Genomic DNA, 25849 nt, shown 5'->3' on the forward strand with positions numbered 1-25849 from the left:
ATAGGGCAGACATCCTAAAACATGCAGGCCTAACTCCTAGGGCATTTTCGACGTCGGTTACTTAGCCTACATTCCTGCGATAATAAAACATTTACAAAGTATTGGCCAAGTAACCGAAAATTTGCAAAAATATCCAGAATTACGGATTGGCTAATAATTTACGTACAAAAACAGGCGCCCATTTTAAGCCTTTTTCTAGTAGTGAAATACCTTATACATCAAAATTTCAAGGGTGTGTAAAGTTCATCCACAAATATTTTTGAAGTCTTGCAAAACGAATAAAAAATTAATCCTGTTTATTCCTTCGTTTGTTTGATATCAGATTCACAAAAATAAATTTCGCAAATATATTTCTAGGATCTATCTGCAAAAATAAATTCAAAATGCCACTGGTTAGTACATTCAGGTTTCAGGTAAATTTTTGCTAAAGCTTGGCGTATCTACGCGAAACTTTAGCAAAAATTTGTTATTGTTAATATTATTATTGTTTTAGGGGAGCACGTGGACCAGGAAAATGGCTATTATAAATTTTTCTCATCTAGTATTATGTTGCCAATATTCTTCACCCGAGTGGTACGCAGGAGGCATCTAGCTTTTTAAAAGGTACTTTCCCAAGACTTCTGATATACGCACCTATTGTCTTTTATTACACGAATTTTTTGCTTGACCATCTCTTTAATAATAGCCGTCGTCTGTTTGTCTGTGTCCTCGAAAGCCTTGTCCCGTAACGGAAACACGAAATTTCTAAAATGCGCACCAATACCAAATGCGATATATTTCTGTCCACTTTGTTGCAACGGGTTAATTTAAAGGACGGGCCACCCCGTGGATTTTTCCACGGGCTAACGACTATCTATATTATAATGCCCGTATACGTCTGTCCGTCCGTCCGTCCGTTTGTCTGTCACGCAAAATGGTAGCTTAGCTGCGCAGGCAGCGAGACGCACGCAATGCGGTATAAAAAGGTCGGGCGAACCCGTGAATTTTCCACGGGCAACGGCTAGTCTATATTATAATGCCCGTATACGTCTTTCCGTCTGTCTGTCACAAAAAAGGTAGCTTAGCTGCGCGAGTAGCGAGACTCACGCAATGCGGTATAAAAAGGACGGGCAAAGCTGTGAATTTTTCTACAGGCTAATTTTTCTAATTTTTTAAACGACCTCAATGTTTCATAACAACACCTTGAAAACTATGCTTGTTGCTCCGTTGCTCGTCAAAAATTAACCTCGACCCCAGGGTTAAAAATTTGACCCGTTCCTACATCTGAAAAATTAAACTAAATGTTAAAAAAATACAGAAAATGGCAAGTATTATTCTATATTCTATTATTCGTGTTGTATACAATAAATATTTTTACGTGGCTTTAAAAAACAATGCGCATCACGTAATAGATTGACAAAATAAAATGTGCAGTGTGTGACCACGGTGGTGTGAAGATGAAAAAATATTTATACCATACGACGTGTTTTCAAACTAAAAGAAGATGCAGAATTGTTCCACCAAATATAGAGCGGCTGCCCAAAGTCGGGCATTTTCAAATCGTAACGCAAGTTGGGCAAAACTATGCAAAGTAAAACACATTCTTATTCTTTTATCAGTTGAAAGTGCATTCCATTCGTCTTAAACTAACTTTATTAAACTACTTTACTATTTTTATGCTTAATTTAACGAAAATTCGCTCTTACGAACACATAACCAAATTTAAAAGTTTAATCTACAACTACTTCAGCAAAAGTATGCCAAGAATAGAATGGCATTGTAATATTGACGATTTTTGACTAACTTTGGGCAAGAATAGCAACCACCAAAGTAGGGCATTGTAATATTGACGATTTTTGACCGACTTTGTGACGGGGTCTAATTAGGTTTAATAGCACAAAGCTGAACAAAAGGCAATTTTTTGTAATACAGTGGTTTTCTTATACTTATGGTAAAAAGTTTACTTTATTTTGTCGTAAACAATTTCTTTATTTTTTGCCAATAAAGCACTTAAAAAATGCTCTCCTTTTTTCAATCAGTACTGTAATTTTCCATACATGCGCCACACAGGGCAAAAACTTTTAAAGTCGGGCGGCTAAAGCCAGACAAATATTTTCGCCCGACTTTGTATAAGGCCGACTTTGTTTGGGACAGAATAACAAAGCACATAACATGAACCACTAAATCAAAAAATGTGGATGACTCATTTTGCACGCAAAAGCTGTTGATAAATTTGTACTAAAAATCGATACCTTGTAAAACTCGATCAAAAGCGTCAAAAGTTTAATAAAAACATAATCTACAAATGATACGTTTTATCTGTGTGAAGAACATCTTAGAACATGAGGACAGCACTGCTAAAGAAAAAAGAAGCGCATGCGCGGTACTACAAGAGGCTGCTCGCATGTTTTGATTCATCATTGCAACACAACTTTTCGCATAATGTGAAACTCTGTTACGATGTCTGTTCTAAGAGTTTCGTCATCACTGGATACACAACAGGAAGATCTGTACCACCTACTTTTTTCGAGTAAGCTTCAACTGTGCCCCTAAAATGAGATACGCATTTGTCATTAAGAATATAGGGACAAGTGGTGTCAATCGGAACTCATAGATCATGCTTATGATCCTATGTTGTAATGTATAATAGATTACAGTACACCTAACTCACTGTTAGTTAATAAACACGCACAAAAAGTACTAAAATTTTACTATGAACCTCCATTTCAGTGCTTCTTTGAAGAACAAAAATTGCGCAGGGATGTGTCCCTCATCCGTGAAACAAAATTTCAAACAGCGCACAAGGTTACCTGATAAGCGCGATTCGTTCTCCTTCGTCAGGATGTTCATCTAACCACTCCGAGTATTCTGGTACTGTCCATCCAGCAACCTGTAATGAGATATAAAAGAAAAAATAGACAAATTACACTTGTTTACATGAATCAAAACAAAAAGAAAAAGAAAAAACAATTGATCTATAGTTATTCGCAGCCACCCTCTGAGGCGCTAATAGTTTAAAAAAATATGAATTGTAAATCTACCAATTAGCTAAGTTCACGCAACAAAAGTGAACTATACAATGAATTCTCTCTCTCCGTCTCGAACTCTCAAGGGACCGTGAGATTTATTGAAGATATAGAAAGGATAGAGAAGAAAAACAGCAAAGGATCAAAATATTTGCGCCGGTGTGGATGTGTTACAGATAAAGGGTATTCAAGATAGAGAGATAGTAAAACAATAGCTGTTAGAGGTAAAAAACACATTCCAAACTGGTGCAAGTGACTGTGGTCCAGTTTTTTCTAAAAGACACAGTGCAGTTTTGAAAAGTTGTGTTGATAAAGATTTGATACAAACAAGAATGGAATAGAAAAGTTTTTAGTTAAAACCTGTCTACATCTAGCATGACAGATCACGCTTGTGCCTGTGCAAATAAATATGTGAAGACTTACAGTGTGTGGAGACTGCATGTTGGAAGGAGCTTTTGAAAACAAGAAATGTAGAACTACACTATATGGTAAACTTTCGCCCAGATTCGGATTTGTTGGGATATCTTCGATTGCTTGGAATAGAAGAGGCCTGGAATAAAATTTAAAATATGTACTTTTTTCATGTAAAAGTAACACGAGACTAAGTTATAGGTTTTTTAATATAATATAAAATTATTGCGTCTTAAACATTGGAAAGAAGATACAAAAACTGTGCATAGTGAATAACAGACAGCTACAACAACAAAACAATGACGACAACAACAAAACGATTACGGCCACAAAACAACGATCACGACCACAAAACAACCATTACGACCCCAAAACAACCATTACAACGACAGAAACAACGATTGCGCGACAGAAACAACGATTGCGCGACAAAAAACGACGATTACGACCACAAAAACAACGTTTACGACGAAAAAGAACGACTACGCGACGAAAAACAACTATTACGACAAACAATTTAGGAGGTATTGGGGTCAAATTTTAGCACAAAGACATATATAAAAACCATTCTACATTTTTATTGGATTTTGCTAAAAATATTGAATGAAATGAAGAATTACCAATAATGAAGCCTTTCCTATTTCAATATTTTGGGACAAATTTTAGATTATTTAGGAGATTTGAGGAGGTGTGGTCACCCTATATGTTAAGACAACGTTAAGATAATAACACCGATGACTATTCCTCCGAACACTCACCTGAAAGCTCGAAATAATTTATACGCCGCACCCAAATCTTCAAACCTTCGACAAAGAGGTGTCACTGCAAATTCCAACTGCGCCATATCGGCTGCCATTTTTAATTTCCCTCCTTCCGAGATATCTCTTAACAAGCACGCGTGTCTAACAAAAAGTTCCAAAATACGACAAGCTAACATCTCCAATCTGGAAACATAAATATAAATGTTGTATTTTAGGTTACTTTAAATAAATTAGATGTCATAAAATTATGTTTTCTAAAAAATACTCAAATACGAAATGCTTGTAGCTAACCTTTCGATCAGGAAATCTTTGCAGTTATAAAGAGCTAGGTAATCAGATTGGATTCTATTGATAAATTTCTAAAAAATAAATTATCAGTATACAAACAAATAAGCAAGTAGGACCAGACATAAAAAAATCCATCGATAGGCACTAGAATTAAAAGTTAATTTATCTTAAATGATCTCATTTAATTATTATTACTATTATTTACCCAGGGTAGTCTCTTCGGTTACCTAACGGTACTGTTATCAATGAGGGTCCTGCAAAGAGAGCCCTAGTGCATTTAAAGCTCCCATTTAACCTACGAAAGTCGCACAAACACAACATCCGCACAACTAGACAACCGCCTAAAATATTAATTCTATTATCTTGCTAAAGGCTGAGCACAAAAGATCGATTCACACCTTTATAGTCTCTGGCATGACTCGACTAGCGTTTAAACCCACGACCTTGTGCGCTGGTGCCGCACGTTTTGCCACAGAGCCACCAGTTGGTAATAGCAAAAATAGAAAGAAAACTAAAATAAGTTTCGTCAAAAGTTTGATTTTTCCAACTGATAATTTTCCTTGTCCATCCCGAAAACAATCATAAAAAGACGTCCCAATAATTAGGACAACCCATCATCAGGATTTCTTCTTGTCTGCTTTATAACTTACCTGTATATCTGCTACGTATCTTGAGCATGGTTGAGCATCGACTGTTTCGTGATACGCCGTGCTGGAACTAAACATAATTTTAATGTTAACACTAAATGCAGTATTAATGTGAAAGGTCGTTGACGTGCTAATGTGATATATAACCTCAAACGAAATAATTTAGGCGAGGAATAATTTTTATACTTTGTTTACAGGAGCATTTATGTGGAAACATAAAATAAAGACTGCTGAAGTTAAAGTTTACATGTCTACTATATGTAAATAGAAGGAAAAGAATAATAAAAAAAAAAATCTAAATTTCGCGAGATTTAATTTTAAGTTATTCAATAATTTTCTTATGGTTATTAGTATTCTTGTGTGGTTTGATCTTACACAATTGCTCCATTCGAGCAGCGTATTGCAATAATTAAAAAGATTTTAAAGCTTACCTCCTGCGAAAAAACAAGTTGGTTTACATGAAAAGCTTGAAAAGTTTTCTAGGAATCTTTTTATTTTTTTAAAAAACCTTGATCGGTTTTGATTGTTATGTAAACTAATGCATAGCATCATGTATTAGAAAAAAGAGGTGCTGTTTTAAGAGTTTATCAAGGTATGTGATGATGTAAATATGTTTCCACCAATCCAGTTTCTCATTTCGAACATATTTATATGCATATTATTACTTAGTTACCCTGATTGTCATTCAAATCAGCAATTATTTCTCAGCATCTAACGTCTGATGTCATCGCATAATTGGCTAAACTAAACTTCTCTATAATAATAACTGTCGTCTGTCTGTTTGTCTGTCTGTTTCAGAAATGCGATATATATAGGACGGGCGACCCCGTGAATTTTCAAAAAAATAAGAATTAAAGACAAGGTTACAAACTCTTTAATGTGAAATTAAGTTGTTTTACATGGAGGTAAGCTTTAACAACTGTATCGATAGTCACTAAATTGCACTCAGTTAGCTAGCTAAAACAAACAAATATACATACATTGAGAAGTTTTCACTTTGCATGCGAGCAATCTTGTTTTGAAGTGAACCCATGATAGCACTAAGAATCAGACCCAGCGATAAATCCATGTATGATGAGATATTCTACAGAAGAAAGAAACTATTTGATAGAATAAAATTAGTATATATGACTAGCTGTATGGCAGGCTGGAAACCATATCACAGTTCGCAGACCGCTTAGGTGGGGCTTGTATCATGACACCGGTTATTGAAGCAAACATTTCGCGAGTAAAGAATGATGAAACACATAAATTAAATAGAGTGATATCTTATTTGTGGCAATGTCATGCGACAATTATTATGCGTTAGTTTTTTTAGGAAACGCTGTATACGTAAGTCCAGCTGTAAAACATAAATAACATACTGTCAAAGAATCATCCAGCACATCAACAGCTTCTGCGGGTGGATATACTAAATTTGGTAAAATCTAAAAAACAACAACGGTCCAACAGCAGTTCGCATCATAGAACGTTTAAAATATAGAACAGGTCTGATACTTTTGATCTTTCACTAATGAAAAGTAAGAAAATATATATAATATATTCTCAAACTCAGCTACACTACATTTCATTATTTGCTTCGTTTAAGACATCAACATTTAATGCTTTCAATCTCTTCGTTGTAATGACTCTTTCGATATTGGACCTGATTGTCATTAAAGTAACAGCAAGAAACCAGTATGTTATAGGTGGAGATTTTCATTATTTACTAGTTCACGCCTTTTTGTGACTTTGTTACTACTTGCTAACAGTATAAAAATACCGTTAGGGTAAATCCTTCCAAAACAGCAAGAATTAGAACTATCGCTGATAAGATAATAAACACAACATATTGCGACATTAAAATGAAGTAGAAGAATTGTTTTATTTTTTTCCTTTAGTGTTGATATAAACACTAGTATGTAAAATAAAAACATGTGTTGTCATACCTCCATGACTCCCGTACGTAGCTGGTGTAAAGAATTAACTATAGAAGCGTTTCGAATCTGCGATGTGGTTAATCCACCACTCAACTGTGCAGCATCAGGTGACGTTACAAGCTAAATTCAAAAAGGGGGTGTCACACATCAAATAAAATTGAAGAGACAATCAGGTTATGTATATATGTTCTGTTCTTGCCTATATAACTGTATACAAGACGCTGTGATTTTAAAATAATATCCACCATCCTTAACTTCGTGTGAGTTAATTGTTAACTCAAAGTTTTGGTGGTGTTGTCACCACTAAATCCTTGCACTGGTGTTCTAACATTAGTCAACTGAGTGAAAAAGTGACAAATTAAAACAGGGTTTTGACAGAACTTTAGAAAACAATCTCAAGTTCTTCAAAATTATCCCCTTTTTCCAGGTTCTTAAAGGCTTGTCTAAACTATGTCAAAAATCTGTTGTAGCACAATGTTTGTTTGCTGTTTCAATCCAAAAAATTAAAACCTATAAAGTTTTTGGTGAGGATTTTGAGTCTTACTTTCATTTTATTTGAAGAGATTGAGAAAAAGTGCAATACATCGAAGAAAGTATGTTTGAAAGAGAAGGTGGGAACACACATCACAGAAATGTTTCTTTCTACTTATATGAAGTGGTGTAAAAGACATTTAAACATTTCTTTTTAACTTTATTTACGCTGAGATAAGGTTGACATAATTTTTTATCAGCTATTTTAAAATCTTTCTAAGGGGGGATTCAAAAAGCGCTACGTCTTGAGGAATAGGAGGGCAAGAGAAGGGGGTCACGTAATAACAAAACAATAGGGGATAATTGATTTGCATACTTTCGCTTTCTATAATATATTTCTTTTTATATTTTATATCCCTTGACAGGCTTTTCTGATTGATACTATATTGGTGAATTTTTGGCAAGTAGTTGGTTAAATAATCGGTAAGTGTGTAAAAATTATAGCTCTTCAATTATCGCATTTCGTTTTTAAAGTTGTAAGGGACAACCCCTCGTCCGTGGGTATTTATTAGGAAAACAAATAACTTTTCTAAAGTAAGTATGTGTCTTGTTTGACAGAGAGAATGGAGGGTGAATTTTCCAGTACGCATGAAGATACAAAAAGGGGTATGGAGGAGGATCAAAAATGCTGAATATTTGCGCGAACGCACGTTTTAAATGCCCCTAAAGATGAAATTTAACAATAGATATCAAAGAACAAGGGTACGAAAAGATTGTTGAAATTAAACTAAAAACATGAAAGAACATTCTCTTTTCGGCTGGTGGTGTAGTGTAGTAATTCGGGAAAGACAAAAAATGCTTTCGTAAAGAAAACACGTAATAAAAAATAAAAAATTGGTGTTAAGCCTTTGCATTGGTGCAGACATAAAAAAGTATGAGACAGCTTAAACAGAAGCTAAACCTGTTCATTAAAACATAACGTAAATTTTATTATCAAATAAATATTTACTCTAATATACCACCTGCACAAAAGGTACTAAAAGTCATAAACTGCTTCAACAGCAGAAACAACGTGAATAGAATCATCATAATGAGTTAATTCCAACAACTTACAAGTTCTTCACACTTGTTTACGTAGAGTTGTATCGTTTTAGAAACGTTCTTTGAGATCATGACCATAAGGTGTTCGTCAACTGAAGCAACGTTAAGTTCACTAAGTCAAGATTAAGTCAGCATTAGAAACATGTTAGGATGTTAGCTTGGTGAGAAAATGCAACTGTCTGGAAATGGGGGTAATTTTTCCACCACTGGAGTCGATAAGACACACATACAAAGGAAGACAGAGTAACCGAGCCAAGGGTTAAAATAATCAAGTTATAGTAATAAAGAAGCTAAAACGTCACCTGTTGATCACGTGAATAATACTGTTTAACTCATCTTTTGTTGGCACTGATTCAGCTCCATTTGGAAAGACAAGATTTATAGAATCGAATAATCGAGAAAGTGAGCGAGACAAATATGCATTTTCAAATGGATGTAAGGTTGCTTTTAATGAATCCAGTGGACTAAAAATCAAGTTCAATAACCAGTAAAGCAACAAATAAATAAATATATCGACTTTGATTACCTGATTCAGTATTCACTAACCTAGAGTCATCATGGAAACCAATTTTAATATCAACAGCGAACGGCTGGCTACTCTGTGTATGCTTGCTATCTGCCAGTGCTGATATTTGTGACCAGAAGTCGTTGAACAGGCGAAGAAGTTTTGGAAATTCGCCCTGAAATGCTTGTTTTAAGTGTGTAGATGCTATAATCAAAACAAGAGTATAAGAAAATAGAAAATTAGCATATTAGTAAACACAAGCTTAGAGGAACGTCAATTGCGTAAAACCTTATCATGGCAACATACATACCTTGCGTAGAATGATCAAATTCTGACCTCAATGTGCTACAAATGACATTCCAAAAATCACTGAAGAGAATGCTTTGACCATTCTGTAAAATGAAACCAAAAAATAAATTGGTACAAGATTCTGTTAGATGTTAGCCACCGTGTTTAACTAAACTTTTAGACAGAGTGAAATTTGCAAGTGCCAGCTTTCTAGGACTTATGCCTCAGACCGCTAGTGAGAACGTTTTGTATAAAAAATACACCACACATTATCACATTAAAAATTCCTACCTCACTGAACATTTCAATAAATGTGATATGCGTAATGGGATCTCGTTTCTTTAACAAAACCTTTTCTAGTGTGAATATCTATGAAAGAGAAGAAAATCATTTTATAAAGCGATGCTAGCAATGATATTATGCTGTTGTTCTTCATCTTAAAAGCTTATTTTATTTATATAAATGCATGAAAAAAAAGGGAAAAATAAGGATTTTTAAAATTGACACTAAAAATTCTAAATACTATCTATGGAATTTGAACAATGGGCACCATTGGACTCTCCTTTTAACTTTGGTCTCATTCAAAATAATATGGATTTTATTGTTAGTATTACTATTAATATTAAGCTATAAGGAGGTCTAAAAATTGTTCTGTCGTTGTGTCTTAACCAAAGCTTGTTATAAAATTCATTATTGTAAATTATGCGAATTTTTACCTTCTGACATAAATTATATAAATTATTCATCAATTTTTCTACGTGTTCCCATAATGCTGTTCTCCAAGATGCTGTGTTACCTGCAGTGGGCATGGCTGCTCTACCTGGTCCAGATGTAACTCCTGAACTCATTCCTTTAGTAAATAAAACTATTTAATAGAAACAAAAAGCGTCATCTAATACAAAAAGTACTGTTCTGTCTTTTATACACAACAGATATTTTTTTGCTACATTAAAGGTATTAGTTAGCACTGCATGCAAACACGACAAGTAAGGTTTCAGAAACCATTATAACAAAACATAAAAACAAAAGTCAAATTTTCTCACCTTGAGAAGTTGCCAAGGACTTGGCATCAAGGGAAGCATAAATGAATTTTTCAACTTGATCAGTTAAGTGACTAATAATGTCATCAACACGAACACGAAGTGATCCAAGATTGTGAAAAACTTGAAGAGCTGTACCAATTAAAGTTTGATTCTAAGATATTAATTAAAACTTTCTTTACTTTAAAACTTAAAAGCAAAAAATCAACCTGAAACATGAATTAAATGGGTGCAGTAGTAGTAAGAATCTCTGAAAACTGATTGTGTAAATTTAATACCAGAAGTGTAAAGATGGAAAAAACTGAATTATATACAATGTATACCATGTTACTATAAACTCTGTCTCAGAAGAGTCAGGAATCTTTAAAAAAAAAAAAACTATAAATAGCCATACAAAACTTTTACCTGTGTGTTCAAACCTTGTTCCAACATCTTTTTAGCTTGATTTTCCACTTCGACTTGTGATTCTTTTATCTTCTTTAAATCTTCTTCTATGATCTGAAAAAATATAAAAAAAAACTTATTATAATTATAGCTATGCCCAATAACAACAAGATGTATATTTTATATATATATGATGCATATTATTTAAAAGTCTATAAAAAGGTCATTGGATAAACAAAATTAGAAAATTTCTGAAGTTATGTTTGTAACTATCGGAACGCTTCCCCAATCCCGTCAAAATAGAACAAAATTTAAAAAAAATATTTTTGATGATTGATAGAAGCAAATATTTTATCAAAGAAAATTAGATCATATTGCCCTCAATTTAATCTAAAGGTATATTAATTGACGTACCTGAATGCCAGACAGGTCGACACCTTCTGTTACATAACCTACAAATAAAATAAAGACTGCGGATCATGCCAGATGTCAAAGGCTTAATTTAATGTTAATAGAGATACACATAACTAAACATAATGTAATAAATATACATTATTATGATATCGTTTACTAGTGGTTACAAGTAAAACTTTTATTGAATGTACACTAGCTACTGTTTACATCAATTTTATGCATTTGTGAACTTTCTCTGTTTTGCTTAAATTTCATGCAACTATATTTAAATGTTAATCATAGTTGCTATGGTAGCGGTTAATACTGGATAAATGTCAAAGTCACGCACTTACACAAGTAATACCTTAAAAATGAAAACCATAGACATTGCTAGGTATGAGGCAATGTACTGTTATATTGATTTTAATACTTGTGATATTCAAACTTATGAGTATTTAAATTGAGTTCCCCCCTGTAAATATAATGAAACAACTTACTCAGTTCGTTTAAACTCTGTGCAGCTTTAGTTATTTCGCGGCTACCACCTTTTCTTTGAGTTTCCAGCCGCCTGCTTAAGGATAAAATGCGAATGATTCTTCTCAAATAGTCACATGTTGTCTTGAAAATTGAAAAAAACCAATCAATTACTGAAGTTGTTTAATGCAAATTAAACACGCTTGTCCAAGTTCAACTACAAGATTATCTGATGTAATTATTTCCTAATCAGACATTTTCACGACAAACGTGTAATTGTGTAAGGCATGCTACTGATAGCACATGTAAAAAGGCAAATCATACAAGATGTTAACCAATGTAGCACACCTGAAAATCAAAATACAAAATTATTACCTGCAACCTCCTAAGTTGCCGCGTTCTTGATGCTATTCTGTTATATGGGTCTGTCACCTGTCCTTTAACCCTTAAGATAATTTTTTATAATAATATGGAAAATCAATTTACCAATTCTTTATGCAGTGCAATTAGAAATCCCCCTTTTTAAGATACTATAATAAAAGACAACCATCCTAAACTTTGTGAAAAAAACAAAACAAAAAAAGGAATGAGTTAAAAAGTTTTATCTTTGTTGGGAAGAAACTTACCGTTCAACAGACTTAACAAGTGATAAACATCTAGATTGAATGGACTGTAAAACTCCTAAAAAGCGAACCATACAGTTGTGAAAACTATATGTTCTTATTAAAAAAGAAACAATGCATTCATTTTATACAAATCAACACGCACGCTAGCTTAAGGTTGGTTTTATGCCACTAATTTGAATTTCATGGGATGAGTTATTACCTTCCAATTTATCAATGCCAGTAGCTTGCAAAAGTAAATCTTCATGATGCTCTGATACCTAGGGTAAGCAAACATGTTTTAGTTCTTCTGTAATTAATATTAAAGGAAAAATATCATGACTAAGGTAAAGAAAAATATCTTTGGGCAATGTTTAATAAATAAAACAAACACAACAATAAAATATGAACAGATTAAAGTCGCAATTTAAAGAAACCAAATATAAGCTTGAAATTCACGTTACATAAAATTTGCGTTACCTAACCTGTGTCATTAACTCTTTGTTTAGTAGACTGATGCCATCAGCAAGACGTGATAACGATTCACCAATGAGATGGCTTTCAATTATAGTGTTAGCATATTCTCTAGGATCGAATCCATCAGATAGGAATTCAGTAAATAAATCTACAACAAAATTACTTACTTTATTGTTTATTTAGACACAAAAAAAAACAATAATTACTAGGTTATGATAGGTTAACGAATTTCGAAAGTAAAAAAAAGTCAATACTAAAAAGATATTATTGGACATTTTAATACTAGAAAGATATACGAATTATGCTTCCCTTCACATTCGTCGTAATTATTACAACTTCTTATGATAACAAAATGAGTTATCCTGTTTTCTACATCTTTGTATACCTCAAGAGACTTTTCCAAATAATAGTTACATATTATTCACCGTTATTCTTTAGCTGATCAATAAGTTCCTCAACATTGCTCTCTCTTGATGTTTTGTCTCCTGTTGTCATATTGAATACTGCACTATTGAAACATGGTTTATATTACGTTGGATTTATATATTAGTTTTTTGCTGTCTAAAAAGAATTTAAAAATCAAAATAACATATTTGCCTTGCTTTCCCAAAATTAATTAAGAAAACTATTGACACAGTTAAGTAAAAATAAGTTGTCAGTCAGAATGTAATATGGATAAATAATTCCACAACACTGGGTGGTTTTGATAATATTTTTACATTATTTCTATTATGCTTTTCAGGTATCACAACAAAAGGTTTTTATTATAAAAAAGGAAAGAATAATTTTATAAGAACTTTCTTCTTTGGATTCGATTTCCACAGCTCTTTATCATTGCTCCCAAAGGTTAGCCAAAGCAAGCATGCTGAATTGTTCCCTTTAACCAGAGAATAACAATAAACTTAAATGTTCTTAGCTTCATTTTTACGTGTCTTAATATTATGTTACTGCAGTGCAACACATTATAAATAGACTGTGAGGAGCAATGTTTCAATAAAAATTCTAATATTCTGAAAAAAACTTCATTTCGATGCATATTGTAAGTTACCCTAAAACATATACATGCACATAAAAAGTAAACGTTTTATAAGTTTTGTTATTTCACATATATATGGTAGTTAAAAACCTATTGTGTAAATTATTGTTGGTGAAATTAATGTTGGTGGAATGCTTTTTATTGATCAAAGGAGTGTACATAACATTTCATTTTCTATTCACTTGTTGACTTGATTGAAATAAACGACTTCGAGTCAATCTTTTCAAGATCTTGCGGTACATTTGGAATAGTCTAAACAATATTAAATAAAGTTAAAAATAATAAATTGGGTGTACAGATCAAATTCTAATTCAGAAATTTTTCACGTCAGCAAATTTCTTGGTTTTGATATGTTATTTTTCTGCCTGCTCTGAATCCAATTATTAAGAGCCAACATGAATTAGAAAGGCTTAGTTTCTGAGTCACATTACTTTACAAATAAACTAGCAGTCAGGACAAAGTGAGGAAGTATTTTTGCCTTACATTATGCTGTCAATTTTTTTCTGGTAAGGAAATACACATTTTTGTATAAATTCTTTTTATAAGTTCGATTTACAAAATTTTAGGAGTATTGAAAAACTAATGCTAAGACTTCATCATCACACAATTTTTTTTCGTGTAACATTTGAAGAAGCTAAAATAGTCATTCAAATGCCTAGAAGTAATGATATGGTAATATAAAAATGTGTTATACTGATTCCTTTAATGAATATAATCTTTTCCCCATTTATTCAACAACATTATAATATCATCTCTTTTCTTAACAGTATTAAGTAGTCAATTTTTTAAAATAAGTTAATTTTCACACCAATTTCCTAACGAACATAAGGTTAAAAGTAAAAAAATATGATTCTTAAAAACAGCATTCCAACAGCTAACTGGTTAGTAAATATTAAGGATCATTGATTTATACATCATCACCTACCAAATTTGGTTTATACAACCAATGGACACACGAACCACCAGCAAACATTGACACATATGCGGCTATTGTAAATCGAATATACCTGCCCCATGATGTGCGAGCAGGCATCTAGAGAAAAAAACATTAGCAAAAACAAAGGTAAGCAAATAATTAGTCAGGAGTTAAAGAAATAACAGGATTTTGCATGTATAAAGAAGTACAGTCCATCTAAAAATTGTTTTGCAAATCAAAACATTTACACTTGTTATATACATATACACATCTTCATTTTTTTTGTTGTTGTTGTTGTTGTTTTTTAATAACTAAAAAATTTTTAAAAAAAACATACATTATTCTTTTTCCGGATTTTCACTCCTTCTTTCTGCAGCTTTCCTTAAAGCTGTATCATCTAAATGCAAAACATTAATAGTAGTCAAGGTCAAAAAAATTTGTCCAACCAGAAGGATTGGACAAGCTTTTCTTGTCACATGGAATTGTTATTGTTAAAACTGTAATATTTTGTGTCGCTGACTATTATTGTGGAGGAATATTTACTGGTTGAGTTAAAACTAGTTCACCAAAATAAGAAAGAGCAAATAGCTTTTTCATTTGCTTTTAAACCTCTTAATTGCAAATTAAATAATAAAACCATTTTAACATTGGTTTGAGAATATCTTAGTCTAACTGTAAACTGAAATTCGCATTAGAAACGTACTGCTAAAGAATTATATATGATCTAAATTGGAGGTACCATTGAAACAAATACTTACAAAATGTCTCTTTCCCGATTCGCACTTTTATCATAAACAATTCAATACCAGCTCCAAGGACGAAAAATAGAGGAAGAAAACGATAGGGCCCAAGTTTAGTTTTATACAAAGAGTATGTCATTGACCTATAAAAAATATGAAAAAAATATACATATTTCTTGCATTTATAAAATGAGTATCCCAGTTAATAAAATGACCAACACATACAAAAAAACATTGTAAAATTTGCATATAGTAAGCATGGCCCTTTTTCCCAGCAACCAAAAAAGCTAGCTCAGTCAATCAGAATTATTATTGTTCACAATTTTGCTTGGATCATTCTTGATACCTTTCATGTTGCAAACATTGAAAATAAAACTTTGCTCAGGCCTTGCTTAATTAATTGTTAGTTTGCCGTTTACCGACTCAAAACGCCGAACTCGCCCACACTTTTTACGCCATATGAGGCTTATCGACACCCTTGTGGTAGCTGCTTGAAGTGCACTATCACAACGTACTTTGTTGTTTTGATTATTCATTTTCTTAGCTTTGTTTTGTTTGCTACAATTTTATTTGACTGCCTATACGTGTACTTTATGGAAAAATAATTTGAGCTAGTAGTTTAACTGTTTTTGGATCGAAAACCGGCAAAATACTCAAAAAATAAAAGAATGTTGAAAAATCATGACCCAAACTTTTTCCATCAAAGATCACAACAAAATAGCCAGATACGAGTATGGTTTGTTGAGTTGTTGGGAAAGTAATCTACTAATCTATTTGATAAGGTTAGATGATATTGTGTACAAACAAGAGTTCAGACTGAGCTGATTTGGGGAGCTGCCTAAAACTTAGCTAGGTACCTTCTCAGAGAATTAGCTAGGTACAACAACACTGCAATGACAGATCCTCCCTCCTGAAAAATTCTAAACCTGGAGATCCAGTGTAATTGTTCTGGTTGACCCAGCATACAAGGGACCAAGCTCAATTAATTGTTTAGGGAATTTGGAATAGTAAGGCTGAGAAGAAAAACTAGCCTACACACGACACACAGTTTACAGGAAGCCTTGATTTTATTATGAATTAATATCACTGTAGCTACTGGTATAAGAAACAAGGCCTGTGTGTTTGATTAAGCCCTTGTTTGGGGACTGCAAAAACACGTTTACGATTTTCTGCATAGTCCGCCATTTTGATACTAATCCTCCGTATAACCAAGTAGACATAACCCTATGATGTGTCGCCCATGGTCGTGATTTGATATTTCTTATAACTATGCTCAAACTGAAGTCCTGTGTCGAAAGCTGGCGTGTGGTCATTACGTTCGTTCTTTCTTTCCTTTATTTACTCACTTCGTGTGGGTGCTGGGTAAGATATTGGTAACATAAGGTAACAAAAGGTTGTAGCCTGTATTTTTATTTTATCGAAAGTTGCGGTAAGGTTTTTGTTAATAGCGCTTCTTTACTCTCTACGGAAAATCATGTGTTTTAACTAAGAACAAAGTTACAGTTTAATTTTACAAGTAAAACTTTCACAAATGACTTTTTTGTTGAGACGGCGTCACAAGTGACGTAAATTATACCTGTACCAAAGCCCTCCACCTTGGTATTTCGCACGGTATACCTTGTAATAAAGCACTCGACCCGACGTTCAACACAGATCACCCAACTATCGGAATTCTGGATGTTCGTATTTTGTCTCTGCGCAATTTTTTAGGCGTGTTACGGACATACGATATGCAATAGGTAAAGGACAGACGAACTCATGGATTTATCCACGAGTATCTAAAGAATAATAACCGTTAACTGGCCGCTTTAGGCTATTGATGCAAGAAATAGCGATGTCTAGAATAATTATAACAACAGGTGAACCAGGGCATGTACATTGGCTGACAGCGATTTTTCACGGTCAACCGTCGGTTCATATATAATTAGCGTGATGAAAACAAAAAAAATCAAAAACATTTTGATCATAATCTACCTTAAGTGGATAAATTTTAGCGAGTAATTAATTTGGCGAATGACCAAAATGGAATATTTGGCGGGATTTCATTTGGCGAATGATAAATTTTAAAAAATTTGGCAAGGATTTAATTTGGCGAATACAAAAAAATGTTTATTTTGGCGGGGATTTATTTTGGCAAATGAAACAAACAAATGAATTTTTATGTTTTGAAATGTTTAATAAAAAATAAGAATAAAGGTAGGTATATATAAACACAAGATTTGTTATAGAGTTAAAAATTCTATTCTTTATCATCGTCAATAAAGAAAAGTTCTTTTTTGGAGGAATAAAACATTTTTGTTTTCTTAATTAAAAAAAAACGTATTTTTTTAAAATTTGGCGGGGATTTGATATGGCGAACGGCAAATTATGTTTAATTTGGCGAGTAGTTAATTTAGCGAATAGTCAGTTATCAAAATTTTGGCGGGTATTTAATTTGGCGAATTTCGCCGAAATTCGCCAAATTTAATCCTTGCCAAAATTTATCCACGTAAGGTATAATGTTAGTCAAAAAATCTTAACATCGAATGTCACGCGCACGGGCGCAATTTTTTTAAAGAAATTTTAGATCAAGTCTAAACTATACCTAAAGCAGGTGCTTGTAGTAGAGAAACTTTGCTGTATTTTGTTCTACAGAAATTTATTTGGGAAAGTTGGTCATTTAATGTGATAGAGGCCTATCGCTGGACCAAATAAAACTGTCAAGAAAAAGATGTGTCTTGGCTATCGAATAAAATTAATTTAATAACAAGATGTGTTCAGATAAATAATAAAATATGGATTTTTGTTCTTCTGTTTTCATATCGCAAAATTGAAGTTGAGAATGATGAATACATGTTTCCATTAAACGAAGATAACAATGTAGGATATAATGAACCAATACTAAAAGAGGACTACCCAAGAAAGATTTAGACGTCCAGTTATGCGTTATGGTATCGATGAATAGATCGTGAGAGCAGCATAACGTACTACTCTACAACATACCAGAACGACGGCGAGATTTCTGAATTTTGTTTCATAAACTTATGATAGAATGTTGAATGGACCAATAACATATGTCTGCCCTAAATACAGAAAGGCTAACGTGAAAAGTGGTGGAAAGCGATATAACTGGGAAACCTTCCAAAGAACGGAGTTTTCTAGTTGTGAAAATTTAAATGAAAGAAGTGGTGACCTAATTAATCCTACAAACAAATCGAAAACACATATTCAAAGAAGGCTCTTATCAACTGTGTTTCTTGTTTCTCGTTTTCGCAAGGGTTATGTATTTAAAACGATCAATAAAAGTGCAACAACCAAGAACTTGTGAAATCGCGCCGTGTCGTTTAAATCCATTAGGAATTCTTGACAATCTCTCGAGTTTTTTGTAACGTGCAGATAGTTTGACGCATTCATGTTGGTGTAACAGTTCATGATCTTTCAAGAAGAAAGGTGTCTTGTGTCTTACATAGTTCAAAAATTAATGTTTTTTTTTAACTAAACTGATTGAATTTTTAAAAATTGTTTATTGAATTTAATATCTTTCTTTCTTTTCTACATCTGCTCCCATATGTCTCTCTTATATTTTGTCTTTTTTACTTTATAGCCTTTGGTCGTCTTAAAAATTAATGGTTGCAATCTTGTCATGGTTGTATTAGTAAAAACCAAAGTGAAACTTCCTTAAACAGTGGGACCCCATCAAACAGTGAAACCACCCTAAACAATAGGACCTCCATAAAAAGCCAAACCCCACTAAACAGTGGAACCTCCCTAAACAGCGGAATCTCCCTAAACAGTGAAACCCCACTAAACAGTGAAACCTCCCGAAGCAGTGGAACCTCCCGACGCAGTGGACTCCCATAAAACAGTGGGACCTAACAAAACAGCGGATCCTCCCTAAACAGTGGAACCTTCCGAAGCAGTGAAACCTCTTTAAAAAGTGGAGCCCCACTAAACAGTGGAACCTCCCTAAACAGCGGATCCTGCTTAAACAGTAGAACCGCCCGATAGGCAACCTTCCAAGGGTTAAATTCATATCGCCTTATCTGAACACGATTTACCGAAAATGTGTACAAAGCTATTGCGCATGGATAGAATGTTGTGGCGCATGTACTGAACAACACTGAAATGGAGGTTTATGTAAACACGACGAAATTTCAAAACACTCTACATCTCATTTCGGGTGCACAAAAAGAATCATAAACACCCTGAGCATTTAAAGAGGCGTTTTTTGACAGGGGCGTGTAATTAAGAGAGGCATTTATTTATAAAATCAACTTTCTTGATTTACCTCTTTTTTTCGTGTTTGATGGTCATGCTGGAATAAAGTTGTTCAAGCAGGCACATCAAACGTACAAAACTATGTTTATGTGTCCTCTTATACGCAAACTTGTATTGCAAGGATTTCGATTAAATTATTTATCTAAACGAAAGTACTATACTAAAAAATAGTAAATATAGTAAATAATGAAAACAGAATAAATAAGTGAGCATGTCAACATTTTTGCGTTTAGTTCGGACCGTCTTGCCAATCTCGTTCCCAGGACAAACTTTTGCTTTTTTAATATTTTTGGCCATATTTGTTTGCACCTTCTCGGATATATATAAAAAAAGAAAAAATACCCTGGGAACGAGGTTGCCCCTCTTGCCCTTTCAAAATTCGATATTGCAAGTTTAAAAGGTTTTAGGACAGAAACCTTTTTACGGAAGAAGAATTTTTTCTTTGATCTTCTTCTACTTATATGAAAACAGTCACTTGCTCTTTTCCAAATGACAACGTGCGCAATAAAACAAAGAGTCTAGAAATTTCAATGCATTTCTTTCATAGACGAATTATTAGTGTAGTTAGTTGCGTTCCCAGTAATATAAAAATGAAATTGGTTTTTAGTTTTCTCCCTGTCGGAGAGTCATGCTAAAGTCAATGCGGGCACATTAAACCCATTAAATAGTTCTTATCAATAGACAAGGAGAGTTATCAGGATTTATAAAAATTTAAATAAATTATGGTCCCAAAAGACACGAAATGCGTAATTAATATTTTAACATATTTTTAACCATGTGACGACTTTGCATGCGCAAAAATTAATGAGAAACACGCTAAATTTTGAAGAACACGCTTGTACATTTTTTATCAATTTTTTTTATCACGAATTAAAGTTTTTTACATGAATACTATAAATGTTTATATTGATAGATATCAAACTTTTTCCTAAAACATTTTACTTTTTTTAAAAAAAAGCATAAAGCGATTTTTTAAGAAAGCTCAGTACGCAATTGCAACTTCATCACCTGACCCTATTTTCGCTTCTTCAACCTCGGACACAGTATACATTTTAAAAAAACGACAAAAGGGCCTAGGGACGGCGTTGCTAAAAGGTTACCTGTGGTCGAATGGGATTATCTTGACGTAGGTATCCCTTTTGAAGATGACGCATTAATTAAGTTTTAAATTTGTTGACGGGTGAATAGATAATTTGTATTGGCGAAAACTCCTTGTGATACTTTAAATAGACATGCATTCTTAATATACACCCTCGTCCCCAGGGTTTTTTGCCTGTTTGAAATGTGTCTTTTTACTTATATCAAAAAATCAAAAAACCTTGGGGACGAAGGTGTCTTAACATAATAATTTGAAACAAACATGTTTCGAAAACAGTTGCCGAAGCAAGTAAAACTTGGCAGGTATGAAATTTTTTCAACACCTTTTTCTTTTTTTTTGAGCCTGAGAATTCTTAGAAAATTGACATTTGGACCCTTAAATATAACTGATTTTTAAACAATTGGTGAAAAAATGGCTTCATAAAGTTTTCTTCAAGAAAAGTGCTTCAAACAAGAATATTTTAGATTTCACACACACGCAAAAAAATTATTGTCTGATGATCGAGTTTCAGTATTATTCTTTAAATATTCTTAAAATTTCAGAAATCGAGCTTTTCCGGTTTTTTAAAGATTTCTTACAAAGAAAAGTGTGCATTTACACTGTTGAAACCATCCTCCTACGTGGTGAGTGTTCAATTTTTAAAGGTATTAACTATTTATTTAGTTTTTCTTACTTTTTAACTCGTAAATTTCTTACACTAACTAGTAAATTTCTTATACTAAGTTGTAACTTTCGTGCTTTTTTACACTAAATGGTAACTTTCGTGTTTTCATACACTAACTGGTAACTTTCGTGCTTTTTTACACTAAATGGTAACTTTCGTGTTTTCATACACTAACTGGTAACTTTCGTGCTTTTTTACACTAAATGGTAACTTTCGTGTTTTCATACACTAACTGGTAACTTTCGTGTTTTCATACACTAACTGGTAACTTTCGTGCTTTTTTACACTAAATGGTAACTTTCGTGTTTTCATACACTAACTGGTAACTTTCGTGTTCTCATACACTAACTGATAACTTTCGTGTTTTCATACACTAACTGGTAACTTTCGTGTTTTTTACACTAACTGGTAACTTTCGTGTTTTCATACAATAACTGGTAACTTTCGTGTTTTCATACACTAACTGGTAACTTTCGTGTTTTTATACACTAACTGATAACTTTCGTGTTTTCATACACTAACTGGAAACTTTCGTGTTTTTTACACTAACTGGTAACTTTTGTGTTTTTTTTACACTAACTGGTAAATTTCGTGTTTTCTTGCATTAACTAGTAATTTTTAAAGTCTCAACAAAAAAAAGCCCTGACTCTGGCTGGCCACGTGACAAATTTGATTGGCTATAAGATTCTGCATAAGTAAATCAAACCTTTTTAATTTGATGATGTTTGTTTCCTTGTAATTTTGATTTTCAGATTTTTAAAATGCTTCGAACCTTATTATTTAAATCTACAAACAATACATGTATCTCTTAGCAAAAATAGAGCATTTAACAAGAACTGTAAACGAAGCTTGGTAACTAGCAGTGATGGTGCAATGGCTGCACATTCGGATTGTAATCATAAGGTTAAAAATTCGAGTCCCCACTAAGTATAGTATATAGACCGCTAACCGGCTTGTGTGCCTGGCAAGCAAGTTAAATTAAAGCTATACGTAACTCTGGCGGTAATGTAACACAGTTACTATCGCAGGGGAGGAAGAGTCAACAGTTAGAATAGAATGACTAAGGACGTTAAAACCTCTTGTTATTTGGTACTTATTTACTAAGACTTGTACATATCACATTTTTAAGGAAAACAAAAAAGAAAATTTTAAATATTTAAGAGGAAACTTTTAAAAGGGAAGAGGAGGAGGGGGTGAGTTTGAATAAAAGGACCCCTAAACTCCAGGATATGTCTCCATACGATATTACATTAACCAACTCCGACATTTATATACTCACCAATCTTATAGCTATATTCCTTTAAAACAAAGTGCAATGCAGAATATGTTGGTTCAGTTTAATTTAGGAAAAAATGTGTCAAACATTATAACCAACATATTTCACTCCACTTGAAAAATTTCCTTCCCTTCTACATGTAAGCGTGCAAGTCAAATTGAAAATATATTTTAGAACCCTAATTAAAAGGGTTAAAAATTAAACTAATTAGGGCAATTTGAGGGAAATTGAGGAAATTATCAGGGCTGCGTAGTTTGTCAAAACAAAAATTTAAAAAAAAATTCTGATTGGTTATTTTCAGCTAAATATTGACAGAAATAAGGATTCTAACAAAACAAAATTTATTGATGCAAAGATTCTATTTAGGATACGGCGTAAAAGTGGAAAAGTAAAATTTTGGTTTCATTAATACGGAAGCGGTAAAAATGATGAACAATCTTATCATGGTGCTTCATTCTGTACTTGCCATACTTACGGTGATCACTACCCAAACATACGCACAAAAAGGTGTAACAAGATCTTCACTGGGATACGCTGCTTTTTTCCGAAGAATTGTCTCAAACAGAAAACTGAACATGACACCATTTACAGGTTACAGTAATTGTAGTTTCAGAGATTGTGGAAAATACTGTGTTTACAACATACCATGTGAATCTTTTAACTTCAAGACTTCAACAAAACAATGTGAATTGTTGTCTGTGGATAGAAACAGCAAAGCAGATAATATTACTTTTATAAATGCAACTGGATGGGCATATTATGATACCGGATTCAACATTCGACATCCAAACTGGAGGAACAAATACTTAGTAATTACTTTTTTCTTTAATCTTGTTTGATATAATTTTAGGCCTATTTAAGTTTGGGACTATTAAAAACCATGTTTGAGAATAATTCCAGTCTAATTAACTCTTTTCTGGCTTAATAAACTGCCTTACTTTTGTGGGAATTTTATAACATTAAAATGAATGCTTAAAAAAAATTAGTGCAAAATTACACCAGTAACCCTATTACTAAATTGTCTTGTAATGTATTTTTTTGTTGTATTGTTATTTATTAGACTTGTTGTATATTATGAAATAAAGCAACTCCCCTACTTATTCCTTGTACTCGTATTATGTGCGTAAAACGTAAAAAGATGCTTAGATGATGATACTTAATACCAGTATCCAAAATACCAAAATCAATTACTGAAGTTGTTTAATGCAAATTAAACACGCTTGTCCAAGTTCAACTACAAGATTATCTGATGTAATTATTTCCTAATCAGACAATTTCACGACAAACATGCAATTGTGAAGGCATGCTACTGATAGCACATGTAAAAAGGCAAATCATACAAGATGTTAACCAATGTAGCACACCTGAAAATCAAAATACAAAATTATCACCTGCAACCTTCTTAGCTGCCGTGTTCTTGATGCTATTCTGTTATATGGGTCTGTCACCTGTCCTTTAACCCTTAAGATATTTTTTTTTTAAATACATGGAAAATCAATTGACCAATTCTTTATGCAGTGTAATTAAGATTTTTCCTTTTTAATATACTATACTAAAAGATAACCTTCCTAAACTTTGTAATAAAAAACAAAACAAAAAAAAGGAATGAGCTTAGAAGTTTTATCTTTGTTGTAAAGAAACTTACCGTTCAACAGACTTAACAAGTGATAAACATCTAGATTGAATGGACTGTAAAACTCCTAAAAAGCGAACCATACAGTTGTGAAAACTATATGTTCTTATTAAAAAAGAAACTATGCATTAATTTTATACAAATCAACACGCACGCTAGCTTAAGGTTGGTTTTATGCCACTAATTTAAATTTCATGGAATGAGTTATTACCTTCCAATTTATCAATGCCAGTAGCTTGCAAAAGTAAATCTTCATGATGCTCTGATACCTAGGGTAAGCAAACATGTTTTAGTTCTTCTGTAATTAATATTGAAGGAAAAATATCATGACTAAGGTAAAGAAAAATATCTTTGGGCAATGTTTAATAAATAAAACCAACACAACAATGAAATATGAACAGATTAAAGTTGCAATTTAAAGAAACCAAATATAAGCTTGAAATTCACGTTACATAAAATTTGCGTTACCTAACCTGTGTCATTAACTCTTTGTTTAGTAGACTGATGCCATCAGCAAGACGTGATAACGATTCACCAATGAGATGGCTTTCAATTATAGTGTTAGCATATTCTCTAGGATCCAATCCATCAGATAGGAATTCAGTGAATAAATCTACAACAAAATTACTTACTTTATTGTTTATTTAGACACAAAAAAGAAACAATAATTACTAGGTTATGATAGGTTAACGAATCTCGAAAGTAAAAAAAAGTCAATACTAAAAAGATATTATTGGACATTTTAATACTAGAAAGATATACGAATTATGCTTCCCTTCACATTCGTCGTAATTATTACAACGTCTTATGATAACAAAATGAGTTATCCTTTTCTCTACATCTTTGTATATCCAAGAGAATTTTCGTAATAATAGTTATATATTATTCACCGTTATTCTTTAGCTGATCAATAAGTTCCTCAACATTGCTCTCTCTTGATGTTTTGTCTCCTGTTGTCATATTGAATACTGCACTATTCAAACATGGTTTATATTACGTTGGATTTATATATTAGTTTTTTGCTGTCTAAAAAGAATTTGAAAATCAAAACATATTTGCCTTGCTTTCCCAAAATTAATTAAGAAAACTATTGACACAGTTAAGTGAAAATAAGTTGTCAGTCAGAATGTAATATGGATAAATAATTCCACAACACTGGGTGGTTTTGATAATATTTTTACATTATTTCTATTATGTTTTTCAGGTATCACAACAAAAGGTTTTTATTATAAAAAAGGAAAGAATAATTTTATAAGAACTTTCTTCTTTGGATTCGATTTCCACAGCTCTTTATCATTGCTCCCAAAGGTTAGCCAAAGCAAGCATGCTGAATTGTTCCCCTTTCACCAGAGAATAACAATAAACTTAAATGTTCTTAGCTTCATTTTTACGTGTCTGAATATTATATTACTGCAGTGCAACATATTATAAATAGACTGTGAGGAGCAATGTTTCAATAAAA

At 32.7% G+C, this 25849-nt stretch overlaps 2 protein-coding genes across 3 annotated transcripts; one reads left to right on the forward strand and one right to left on the reverse strand.

Annotated features, from left to right (window-relative positions):
* Positions 1 to 1301: 1301 nt before the first annotated feature.
* Positions 1302 to 25436, reverse strand: LOC130626161 (conserved oligomeric Golgi complex subunit 5-like). 2 transcript variants are annotated; one of them, XM_057441265.1, is made up of 24 exons: positions 25278 to 25436; positions 24861 to 25000; positions 24599 to 24656; positions 24400 to 24454; positions 24146 to 24215; positions 11711 to 11831; positions 11235 to 11272; positions 10842 to 10934; positions 10440 to 10590; positions 10113 to 10246; positions 9688 to 9765; positions 9419 to 9500; positions 9150 to 9312; positions 8906 to 9067; positions 8616 to 8715; positions 7041 to 7151; positions 6477 to 6539; positions 6093 to 6196; positions 5116 to 5182; positions 4469 to 4536; positions 4175 to 4360; positions 3429 to 3555; positions 2790 to 2869; positions 1302 to 2528 (listed from the first exon to the last, which is right to left on the reverse strand). In XM_057441265.1, the coding sequence occupies exons 1-24, from the start codon at positions 25345 to 25347 to the stop codon at positions 2435 to 2437; spliced, it is 2415 nt and encodes an 804-aa protein (XP_057297248.1). In that variant the 5' UTR covers positions 25348 to 25436; the 3' UTR covers positions 1302 to 2434. The 2 variants fall into 2 exon arrangements, with proteins under 2 accessions (XP_057297248.1, XP_057297247.1); XM_057441264.1 differs by lacking the exons at positions 24146 to 24215; positions 24400 to 24454; positions 24599 to 24656; positions 24861 to 25000; positions 25278 to 25436 and adding exons at positions 12063 to 12132; positions 12314 to 12368; positions 12513 to 12570; positions 12775 to 12914; positions 13192 to 13351.
* Positions 20771 to 23829, forward strand: LOC130626162 (uncharacterized). The gene is made up of 2 exons (XM_057441266.1): positions 20771 to 21458; positions 23121 to 23829. Exon 2 carries the CDS (start codon positions 23180 to 23182, stop codon positions 23591 to 23593), a length of 414 nt encoding a protein of 137 aa, XP_057297249.1. The 5' UTR covers positions 20771 to 21458; positions 23121 to 23179; the 3' UTR covers positions 23594 to 23829.
* Positions 25437 to 25849: the final 413 nt, after the last annotated feature.

The sequence above is a fragment of the Hydractinia symbiolongicarpus genome, chromosome 14, assembly GCF_029227915.1.
Source record: "Hydractinia symbiolongicarpus strain clone_291-10 chromosome 14, HSymV2.1, whole genome shotgun sequence".
NCBI classification, from domain to species: domain Eukaryota; kingdom Metazoa; phylum Cnidaria; class Hydrozoa; order Anthoathecata; family Hydractiniidae; genus Hydractinia; species Hydractinia symbiolongicarpus.